This window comes from Bufo gargarizans, chromosome 3 (genome assembly GCF_014858855.1).
Source record: "Bufo gargarizans isolate SCDJY-AF-19 chromosome 3, ASM1485885v1, whole genome shotgun sequence".
NCBI classification, from domain to species: Eukaryota; Metazoa; Chordata; class Amphibia; order Anura; family Bufonidae; genus Bufo; species Bufo gargarizans.
This window is the reverse complement of record NC_058082.1, coordinates 305,741,492-305,753,899: the sequence shown is the minus strand read 5'-3', so window position 1 is coordinate 305,753,899 and position 12,408 is coordinate 305,741,492. Positions and strand designations below refer to the sequence as shown.

The 12,408-nt window shown below is 40.5% G+C and overlaps 1 protein-coding gene across 1 annotated transcript in view; it reads right to left on the bottom strand.

Annotated features, from left to right (window-relative positions):
- Positions 1-8,382: 8,382 nt before the first annotated feature.
- Positions 8,383-12,408, bottom strand: part of LOC122932349 (F-actin-uncapping protein LRRC16A-like) — a 299,289-nt gene continuing 295,263 nt past the window's right edge. Inside the window, 1 exon segment of the mRNA XM_044286714.1 lies at positions 8,383-9,297. Coding sequence (XP_044142649.1) covers positions 9,134-9,297 — 164 coding nt within the window. The 3' untranslated portion in view covers positions 8,383-9,133.

The following is a 12,408-nucleotide window of genomic DNA, read 5'->3' as shown; positions in this document are numbered from 1 at the left end:
AAGATCACAGCAACTAAGGGCCGATATTTCTTGCATGATAACGGCAACATGGCTGTAATGCAGCGATCTGGACAGAAGACCAATGATTTAAACAGGGATTTGGAATAAATAGACCTCTCATGCATGTACATGTTATAGTAAGAAAGAAGAAAATGCCTTCATATTCAAAGGACATATATTCCCATACAGGAGTGAATAGTTTCTCATCACCAATGTGGGCATCATCACATTATTATGGGGGGGGGGGGGGAAATAAATTACCCCACACTTTATATGAAGCACCCGAAATCCAGCCTTTCATTTAGGCCTAGGGGTGCTGATGTTTTCAATTGAAAAATCCATCGAGATTCTTGTTGCAGCAGACACCTATCCCAATTGCCTCCTCTCACAGGTGGCCTGACCAAGTCAAAGCCCAGGAATTTCAGGGAAGATTTTCCATTATGTACGGTATGTACATGTTTCGAGATAGGGGTATCTCGTTTGTGAGAAATATCCCCCAAATGCTCCCCTATCCGCCTCCTGAATTCACGTATCGTTTTCCCCACATATTCGATCCCACATTCACACTGGATCCGATATATGACCCCTCTGGATTTACAGTTAATGAAATGTGGGATCGAATATGTCTTCTTGGTGACATTGCTCACAAACGACTTGGTGACGTCTATGCGTTTGCATGCTACACAGTTCCCGCATCTGTAGCATCCCAAACTCCTAGGTCGCAACCAGGTGGTTTTGGTGCGATCAGGTGCATAATGACTACGCACAAGTTTGTCGCGTATGTTCGATCCTCTGCGATAGGTAATTTGTGGTTGGTCACCCAAGACGTCTTTTAGGTCAGGGTCCATTTTGAGAATTTGCCAATGGCGTCCCAGAATCTGCCTTACTTGTTGGGACCCCCTATCAAAATTGGCAATCATTCTAATGACCTTGGTTGATGGGAGGGATGGTTTATTAGGTGTGAGTAGTGGGCCTCTTGGTCGAGACAGGGCTGTCCGGTATGCCGCTCTCAGGACGTGGTCTGGATATCCCCTGGACAAGAATCTACTCCTCATTTCCGCTGCTTGAATGACAAAGTCACGTTTGTCAGAGCAATTTCGTCTCAGACGTAGGTATTGACCCCTAGGAATTCCTGTCCTGAGTGGGAGAGGATGGTTACTCTCCCACCGCAGGAGGGAATTCGTAGAGGTAGCCTTCCTATAAATCGATGTATCCAATTCCCCTCTCCCATTCTTGGAGATTTTTATATCGAGAAAGGGCAGGGTGGTTGGATGGGACTCACTAGTGAAGCGCATACCAATCTTATTTTGATTAAGATGCTGGACAAAGGCTTCAAAGGTACCGCGGTCACCATTCCAAAGAATGAATATATCGTCAATATATCGCGCCCACAGACCAATCTCGTACGTCTCTAGGGCTTCATCCTCCTTAAATACGATGGTCTCCTCCCACCAGCCCATAGTCAGAAGCTCATCCTACGGGGGGAATCCCCATATAGAGACCTAATAGGTCTTTTCCCAATAGAGACTCTGACTACTTTCACCAAAAAGGGCTTTCCAGCTGATGTGTTGCTGTCAGATTATGTTAACTCTATCGGGATGTAAGTAAATTCATTCTGGATTTAGTCAGGACTCCAGTTGAAGTGTTGATATAATTGTGTATCATGTTCTTTATCCTTTGTAAGTGCAAAAGAAAGAGATATTTATATCTCTATATGTATATTCTACTTATTATATTTAACCCCTTCTACCCCAGGCCAGTTTTCGCTCTTCTGCCCAGGCCATTTTTTGCAAATCTGACGTGTCACTTTATTGTCGTAATAGCCTTGGAACACTTTTACTTATCTAAGCCATTCTGAGATTGTTTTCTCGTGACACATTGTACTTCATAAAAGTCATACATTTGAGTCAATATACTTCACCTTTATTTGTGAAAAAATCCCAAATTTACAAAAAAATTGAAAAATTCCCAAATATTCTAATTTCAATTTCTCTACTTTTATAATACATAGTGATACCTCATATAATAGTTATTACTTTACATTTCTACTTCATGTTTGGATAATTTTTAAAATGACATTTTATTGTTTGGGGATGTTAGAAGGCTTAGAAGTTTGAAAGCAAATCTTGAAATTTTTCAGAAAATTTTCAAAACCCACTTTTTAAGGACCAGTTCAAATATGAAGTCACTTTGTGGTGGCTTACATAATAGAAACCACCCAAAAATGACCCCATTTTAGAAACTACACCCCTTAAGGCCCCATGCACACGGCCGTGTTTCACAGCCGTGTGCGGGCCGTGGAACCGCGGCCTGGATCCCTCCTGAGAGCAGGAGCGCACGGCGTCACTGCTTGCTATGACGCCGTGCGCTCCCTGCTGCCGCCGCAATACAGTACTACACTGGTATGATCTATACCAGTGTATTACTGTACTGTGCCGGCAGCAGGGAGCGCATGGCGTCATAGCAACCAGTGACGCCGTGCGCTCCTGCTCTCAGGAGGGATCCAGGCCGCGGTTCCACGGCCCGCACACGGCTGTGAAACACGGCCGTGTGCATGGGGCCTTAGGTATTCAAAACTGATTTTTACAAACTTTGTTAATCCTTTAGGTGTTCCACAAGAATTCATGGAAAATGGAGATGAAATTTCAGAATTTCACTTTTTTGGCAGATTTTACATTTTATTCCATTTTTTCCAGTAGCAAAGCAAGAGTTAACAGCCAAACAAAACTCAATATTTATTACCCTGATTCTGCGGTTTACAGAAACACCCCATATGTGGTTGTAAACTGCTGTATGGCCACACGGCAGGGCACAGAAGGAAAGGAACGCCATATGGGTTTTTGGAAGGCAGATTTAGCTGAACTGGTTTTTAGATGCCATGTCCCATTTGAAGCCCCCCTATAGTAGAAACCCCAAAAAGTGACCACATTTTGGAAACAACGGGATAAGGTGCCAGTTTTATTGGTACTATTTTGGGGTACATATGATTTTTAATTGCTCTATATTACATTTTTTGTGAGGCAAGGTAACCAAAAAAATGGATGTTTTGGCACCGTTTTTATTTTTAACAACATTCATCTGACAGGTTGGATCATGCGCTATTTTTATAGAGCAGGTTGTTACGGATGCAGTTATATCAAATATGCCTACTTTCTATGATGTTTGTTTTAGTTTTACATAATAAAGCATTTTTGAAAACAAAAATTAGTTTTTTGTATCTCAATTTTCTGAAAGCCCTATTTTTTGTTATTTTTCTGCCGATCATCTTGTGCAGGGGCTCTTTTTTTGCAGAAAGAGTTGACGTTTCTATTGGTACCATTTTTGGGTACATATGATTTTTTGATCATTCATTATTACACTTTATAGGGCAAAGCAACCAAAAAATTGGCTGTTTTGGAACAGTTTTTATTCATTTATTTTTTACAGGGTTTTCCTGAGGGATTAGGTCATGTGACTTTTTTTTATAGAGCAGATCGTTACGGATGTGGCAATACCTAATAAGTCCACTTTTTCTTATTTATTAAAGTTTTACACAATAATAGCATTTTTGAAACCAAAATAATGATATTTTAATGTATCCATAGTCTGAGAGCCATAGCTTTTTTTATTTTTTGACCGATTGTCTTAGTTAAGGTCTCATTTTTTGTGGGATGAGGTGACTGTTTGATTGGTACTATTTTAGGGGGTATATGCCTTTTTGATAGCTTGGTGTTGCAATTTTTGTGATGTAAGATGACAAAAATATATATATATTTTTTTACACAATTTTATTTTAATTATTTTACAGTGTTCACCTGAGGGGTTAGGTCATGTGATATTTTTATAGAACTGGTTGTTACAGACGTGGCGATACCCAATATGTATAATTTTTTTAATGTATTTTACTTTAGCACAATAATAGCAGTTTTGAAAGAAAAGGTTTTTTTTTACACCGTTTTTATATTTTTTTATGGTGTTTATTGGACAAGGTGGATCATGTGATATATTTATAGATGCCTAATATGCGTGTTATATTTTTTTCAGTTTTTTTATTTTAAAATAAGGGGAAAGGGGCATTTTTTATACTTAAAAACTTTATTAATTTTATTAAAAACACTTTGTTTTAACTTTTTTTTCTTTACTTTATTTCTGATGTTCACTTTTGGGGGTCTGATCCCCTCTGCAATGCATTACAATACATCTGTATTGTAATGCGTTGCCTGTTCGTGTACTACAGTGAGTAGTACACTAACCGGTTGCCTATGAGACGCAGCCTGAGGCTGGATCTCCTCGGCACCCGTAGAAGGCAGGCCTCGATGCCATGCAAGGCACGGCATCGGGCTGCCTTCTGACACAGAGTCCCTGCCACAGCAGCGTGGGGACTCGATGCGCTCCCTCACCTGACACAGCGAATACAGCAGAAGCCCAACTACCAGTGGCTTCCATGACGTAATAGTACGTCATGTGTCGGGAAGGGGTTAATAAAATCAGATTATGAACCTTCCCTTGAAGTGTAGCTGTAGTTTCAGTTGAGTCTCTCTTTAAAGAGTATCTGAACCTGAAGTCTTTCTATCATCAGCAAAACACATACATGCTCCATTCCATCCTTCAACTGCCACCAGCTGCAACAGTGAGGACACACTTGTGAGGTACAGGGCTGGTTCTAACTTTATTAGAAAAAGACTGTCATGAACTATACTGATGGCCGATTTTCAATTTTTTACATCATTCATATCATTCACCCTTTAAAGCTGAATGAGGAGCTATGCGTCAGATGGCTCTGTAACCTCCTGTCACAGGGATAAAACACTGTGGTCCCTAATTCTTTCCTTTTTCATAGTAACATAGTTTATACGGCTGAAAAAAGACAATTGTCAATCCAGTTCAGTCTGTTATCCTGCAAGTTAATCCACAAGCCAATTTTCCTCACTTTAGGGGAAAAAAGTTTCTTCCCGACTCCAATCAGAATTACTCCCTGGATCTCTAGTAACTATAACCTGTAATATTATTACACTCCATAAATACATCCAAGCCCCTCTTGAACTCTTTTAGTGAACTCACCATCACCACCTCCTCAGGCAGAACGTTCCATAGTCTCACTGCTCTTACCGTAAAGAATCCTCTTCTATGTTTGTGTACAAACTTTCTTTCCTCCAGACGCAGAGGATGTCCCCTCGTCACAGTCACAGTCCTGCGGATAAATAGATGACGGGAGAGATCTCTGTACTGACCCCTGATATATTTATACATAGTAATTAGATCTTCCCTTAGTCATCTTTTTTCTAAAGTGAATAACCCTAATTTTGATAATCTTTCTGGGTACTGTAGTCCCCCCATTCTAGCTATTACTTTAGTTGCCATTCTCTGAACCCTCTCCAGCTCTGCTTTTTCACAGGAGCCCAGAACTGTACACAGTACTCCACGTGTGGTCTCACTAGTGATTTGTAAAGTTGTAGGACTATGTTCTCATCACGTACATTTATGCCCCTTTGGATGCAACCCATTATTTTATTGGCCTTGGCAGCAGCTGCCTGACACTGGTTTCTATAGCTTAGTTTGCTGTTCACTAAAATTCCTATTTCCTTTTATATGCGTTACTCAGTGTTTTACCATTTAGTATGTGCTGGTGACTTGCATTATTCCTCCCCATGTGCATAACCTTACATTTGTCAGTGTTAAACCTCATCTGCCACTTCTCTGCCCAAGCCTCCAATCTGTCCAGATCCCTCTGTAGCAGTATACTGTCCTTTTCCGTGTTAATTACTTTACACAGTTTAGTGTCATCTGCAAAAATGTATATTTTACTGTGCAAGCCTTCTACAAGATCATTAATAAATATATTGAAGAGAATAGGGCCCAATACTGACCCCTGAGGTACTCCACTAGAGACAGTGACCCAATCTGTGTACCATTGTCTATCGATATTTTCTATCACGGAGCCAGTTACTTACCAACACACAGACATTTTCTCCCAGTTCAAGCATTCTCATTTTATATACTAACCTTTCATGTGGTACAGTATCAAATGCTTTGGAGAAATCCAGATATACGACATCCATTGATTCACTATGGTCAAGTCTAGAACTTATCTCCTCATAGAAGCTGACTAAATTAGTTTGACATGACCGATCCCTCATGAAGCCATGCTGATATGGCGTAATTTGCTTATTTTCCTTGAGGTACGCCAAGATTACATAATTCTCTTAGGATATGGGGGTGTATGCCATCTGGTCCCGGCGACTTGTATATTTTAATCTTTTTAAGACGGCGCTGTACTTCTTCCTGGGTCAGACAGGGCACTTTATTGGGGAATTTTCTTTTACATTCTGCATTTCATCTGACAGTTTATTTTCCTCCTTGAATACAGTGGAGAGAAAAAAATATTTAGTAGCTTTGCTTTCTTCTCATCGCTCTCTGCAACTCCCCCCTCATCACAAATTGTACCATTTATATAACTGAATAACATTTTAGGGTTAGTTTTACTCTCTTTGGCAATGAATCTCTCGGTCTCTAGTTTGGCTGCTTTTGTTTGTCTTTTGCATATTCTATTTGTTTCCTTTTAGTTTTTCAATGCTTCGTCGCCACCCTCCTGTTTTAATGATTTAAATGTATCCACATTATTTTCTTGTTCCTTACCATTTTATCCCCATAAAGGTATGTACCTTTCACAATTAGAGTTTAGGATTGGTCACTATTTCCCAGGTGTCCCCCAATCTGCACATCTGTTGTTCTGTCAGGTCTATTGGTTAATACTCATTCCAGTATGGTCATCCCTCTAGTCAGGTCCTGGACCAATAGGGAAAGGTAATTGTCTTTGGTTATTGCCAAGAACCTTTTTCCTTTATGGGATCTACAGGTTTCAGTTTCCCAGTCTATATCTGGGAAGTTGAAGTCACCCCCAAAAACGACCTCATGATCTTGTTTAGTAGTAGATTTTCTGTGGACTGGTATATTTGGTGGCTTATAATAAACGCCTATTAGTATTTTATTATTGTTTTTGCCTCCATGTATTTCTACCCACAGTGACTTCACATGTTCATGTCCCTCACTTATATCTTCCCAGAGTTTAGGCTTTAGACAGGACTTTCATAAAAGGCAAAGACTTCCCCCCTCTCCGGTTTTAAGGATCCTTTCTAAACAGACTGTAACCCTTTAAGTCTATACCCTGTGCCCAGTTAAAAGTATCATCCAGCCACGCCTCAGTTATTCCCACTATGTCATAGTCCTCCTCACACATCACTAATTCCAGTTCCCTAGTTTTATTAGTCAGGCTTCTGGCATTAGTGTACATACAATTGAGAGGATTATGTATGGTATATTTTTTACCCTACACCTTTCTTTCTGAACTGTTCTAGTCCCTCCTTCCATTTCTCCCCCAGGTCTCTATCTGCACTATCTTCCCCTCCTATAATGTATTTTCCCTCCCCCAGTCCCTAGTTTAAACATTCCTCCAAACTTCTAGCCATTTTCTCGCCCAAAACAGCTGCACCTTCCCCATTGAGGTGCAGCCCATCCCTGCAATAGAGCCTGTAGCCAACAGAGAAGTTGGCCCAGTTCTTCAGGAACCCAAACCCCTCCTTCCTACACCAGTTCTTGAGCCACTTATTAACCTCCCTAAACTCCCGCTGCTTTTCTTGTGTGGCTCCTGGTAGAGGTAGTATTTTAGAAAACACTACCTTTAAGGCCCTTGCCCTTAGATTGTGACCTAAATCCCTAAAATCATTTTTAAGGACGCTCCATCTTCCTCTAACTTTGTCATTGGTTCCAAATTGGAACATAACTGCTGCAACTTCGCCAGCCCCTCCCTGTAATCTGTCAACCCGATCCGTGATATGTCAAACTTGAGCGACAGGAAGACAACACACCGTTCAACATTGACGGTCTTTGTGACAGATCGCCCTATCTGTACCCCTAATACATGAGTCTCCCACTACCAGCACCTGTCTAGCCTGCCGAGCTCTCCTGGTCCCCTGCTTAATGGAGCGGACATTCCCCTGACTGGCAGAGGAAGTGTCTTGCTACAGCAGTGCTATCCCTAAACTGACATTTCCCTCATTTGCCAACCTTGCAAACTTGTTGGGGTGTGTTAGATCGGGGCTAGCCTCCCTGGCACTCTTACCTCTACCGTGCTTTTTAAATGTTATCCAGCTATTTATTTTCTTAATACAAAGTATCTGTTCACACTTGCAATTATTGCTTCTGGTACCTATTATAAGTCAATGGGGGGAAAAACTGGATGCCTAACAGATCGTAACAGATAGAAGCCATGATGCCAGTAAGAACAGAGTTTGAGTGCCAAAATGGTCACATGATGAGGTGGATTTTACCATTTTGTGAACATTTATATAACATAACAATGATAGTATTACCAGAACTATTAATTGAAAGACAAGAAAATACTCATAAAGTTGTAAAATGTTTTTATTGATACAAATATACATATAGATAAAACCCCCAATAACCTGTATTATAAGTGAATATTTGCGTTACTGCATTGTCAAAAAGTTTTTTCCTCCTATACTTATTTACATACGTTAGTCCTTTCCTTTCAAAAATGGTATAATAAAGCAAAATCAAAATGTTAAAACATAGGACGGCATCTCAGGCTCCCACCATTGAACCAATTTATATGCTGCATGTGTCTTTTCATTCCATTAAAATCTTCCCAGTTTACTATCTTTGAGGGGTTTCAGCGCTTGTGCTTTTTCTTAAGTGCCTGAAAGTACTTGAAAGTATTTGTTTATGTACAAGTACAAGATGGAGAAAAGATCCTACCAGAGGATGTAAAAAGTGTATCCAATCATCATATATATATATATTTATATATGTACGTAGAGAGAAATTTGTTTATATATAGCTATATATATATATATGTAGAGTTATTTACCATTTATACAAATCATTTGTCATTACTGTGCTCTGTTAATTACAATATGCAACAACTAACATACAGAAAAGTTTTACCTTCTCAATCTACAAGTACTTGGTTCAAGTGAAACATTGCTTTGGGGAGTGTGGAGCATCTGAAAATTGGAGGACAAAGATGTACAAATTAAGTGTGTAGGAGTGTAGGACTGGTCAACAAAGAAATCATACTTAATTAACATTGAAAGTAAAAGAAATTCCAGGAAATGTTACAGAACGTCTAAGAAGATTATATAAAAACAAATTCTTTATCGGCCTCCTCTCCAGAGTCACTGGACTTGCTGCGTTTGTGAGAATCTTTACTTGATGACCTTGACTTCAGCTCTTGTCTGTCTGGAGACTGGCTGTGATTCTTTTTAGGGGAAGAGTCAGAAGGAGTTGTTGGACGAGCTGCTGCAAAAAAATTCCAAACATTTTTTTTATTAAACTGCAATGACTTTCTGTAGTTGATCACACGTCAGATGATATTAAAACATAACCTGAACATAGCAGGGTTTGCTATTAGAGAGCTACACTATGGAAGAAAGAGGACATGGGAAGGTTACATTACCAGCTCTCTGCAGGATGCAGTCAATACTCTATGGGGCAGATTTACTAATCCTGTCTAACATTAGCATTAAATCAGACAAAACAGTCTAAGGATGTGTAAGTTTATAAAATGGCTGATGCTGGATTATACATTTGGAGCATCATTAGCCATTTTATCTAACATTACAGGCTTACTTTGCGGCAATATTTTGCTGCAAGTTGATGCATATTAAGCCATGCTTTTTTCACATCAAGTCCTAATGCTCTCCAGCTAAGCCACCTCTCTTGCCAAATAAAGTGTAAAAAGTGTCTAAAACGTAGGGGTAGATTTATCAAGTCTTAATCTCCCTGAGCCTAATTCATTAAGAGGCAGATACTTCTTGAAGAGGTTTTGTGGGATTTTGATACTGATGACACATGCTCAGAATAGGTCATCAGTATCTGACTGTGGGGGTCTAACACCCAGTACCCCTGCCGATCAGCTGTCTCTGTGAGCGCCGCAGCCTTCTCCGTGCTTACCACGCATAGTGCTGTATAGCGGCTGAGCTTGGTATCGCAGCTCTGCCCGTTAAAGTGAATGGGGCTGAGGGGGATACTAAGCTCAGCCGCTATACAATGTACAGTGCTGTGCTTTGTAAGCACGGAGAAGGCCGTGGGGGTGTCGGACCCCTACAGATCAGATACTAATGACGTATCCTGAGTATAGGTATCAAAATTCTGGAAAACCCCTTTAATGAATTAGATGCATCTCTGCCCTGACATGCCCTAGAAACTCAAGTCTACACCAGCCAGCGTAGCCTTGCCAATTTTTTTCCTCACGACGCATTGTCAACGCACCGTTTAACCTTCGTGCAAAATACAGATGACCAGGCACTCACCATCCGGGAAAGGTTGCTGCTTAGTATAATAACTGCACACATACAGTATAGGGCTTATATAAAAGTGTCAGTAGAACAGTTACATGTAGAGCTCCATGTTGGGTACCAGCCTTTTGGTCACACCCGTGCTATTAGAAAAGGTCAGCACCTGTCTAGAAACAAATTTATCCAGCAAGTGGTTGCTTTTCTTTTTTTGGCGATTACTGCTTATACGTTGCACATCCGATTATGTAACAGTCAGCGATGTCAATCACGTTTTACAGTGCAGCTTTGCCCTGATGGAAATGCTTGTAGCATCTGCTTCATACACATTTCTATGCAGGAAGCATGCAGCGGCAATGCTTAGCACATAGCACCACCAAGTGTCTGGAATGATTACATCCAGTTAAGAAAATGTCACTTTGTTATACTTTATTTAAAATATTGCAGAGAATGGTCTTATGCAATGTGATTGCATAAGAGCTCAGACAACGTAAAGAAGAAATAAAGAAAAATAGAATAAAAAGTAATCTTCCATTCACAAACAGCTTTTTCATATTTTTTCAGGGCTCCCTGTTTATTAAAATTCTAGCATGCCATATATATATATATTTTTTTTCTTCTACTGACATTGAAGTGCAAAAATATGTATGAAAATAATATGTAGGCATTAGGCTACTTTCACACTAGCGTTCGTCGGTCCGCTCGTGAGCTCCGTTTGAAGGGGCTCACGAGCGGACCCGAACGCAGCCGTCCAGCCCTGATGCAGTCTGAATGGAGCGGATCCGCTCAGACTGCATCAGTCTGGCGGCGTTCAGCCTCTGCTCCGCTTGCCTCCGCACGGACAGGCGGACAGCTGAACGCTGCTTGCAGCGTTCGGGTGTCCGCCTGGCCGTGCGGAGGCGTGCGGATCCGTCCAGACTTACAATGTAAGTCAATGGGGACGGATCTGTTTGAAGATGCCACAATATGGCTCAATCTTCAGGCGGATCCGTCCCCCATTGACTTTACATTGAAAGTCTGGACGGATCCGTACGAGGCTATTTTCACACTTAGCTGTTATATGCTAAAATAATGCAGACGGATCCGTTCTGAACGGAGCCTCCGTCTGCATTATTATGATCGGATCCGTTCAGAACGGATCCGCCCGAACGCTAGTGTGAAAGTAGCCTTATACTGGAAGAAACACACATGTATTTTCCATAGGAACACTTTTAGAAATTTTTTGTAGAGCGGTTTCTTTTACCCCTTTAGGGCAAGTCAATTTTGGAAATTACGTTTTGATTTTTCCTCATCGGCTTTCAAGAGCCATAAATATTTATCTTCCTTCCTCCTTTTTGTGGGATGATATGATCTTTTAAATGGCAAAACTTAATATTCTATTCAACGTAACATGAAACTTTAAGAAATTATATGTGGGGTGAAAAAACTCCCAATTGCTTTCTAACGGCATTCACCAAGTACAGTACAATTAAGGCAAGCCAAAATTTATATGGTTGTCGTCATGTTTTACAATACCTTAAAAAAATTAAGAATCCTATAAAAATAATGGGCTTTGTGTTGCCTTATTCTGACACTCATAACGTTTAAAATGTTTCCATCGAACGAGGTGTAGAGGGCTTTTTTTTTTTTGTGGGGAGAGGTGTAGTGTTTATTGGTATCATTTTGGGGTAGATGCAACTTTTGATATTTTTATTCCCTTTTTTTGGGAGGCACGATGACAAAAATGGCAAACCCCTTTACATTGAGAAAAGTGGGATGGGAAAACCTCAGACAACAAAGGCACCCCCCACCTCTGTCTAAGCACTATTAGCTGTGACATGAGGGTTTAAATGATCAGGGTTATCTCTGATCCGGGCAGAGGTCAGAAGTATTATACAGCCCTGTTACCAAACAAAAGGTACTAGACCCAAGATACCATAATTAGAGATGAGCGAATTTCCGCTTATGAAATTCGTTCACACTTAGTTTGTTGGTAAAAGGTAAATTGCGTTATGGATTCCGTTACCACGGACCATAACGCAATTCTATGACAGAATGCCTAACTGAATGCCTTTAGAGGCATTCCGTCATAATAGAAGTCTATGGGCTGCAAAACGGACCCGTCCTGTTTCAGTTA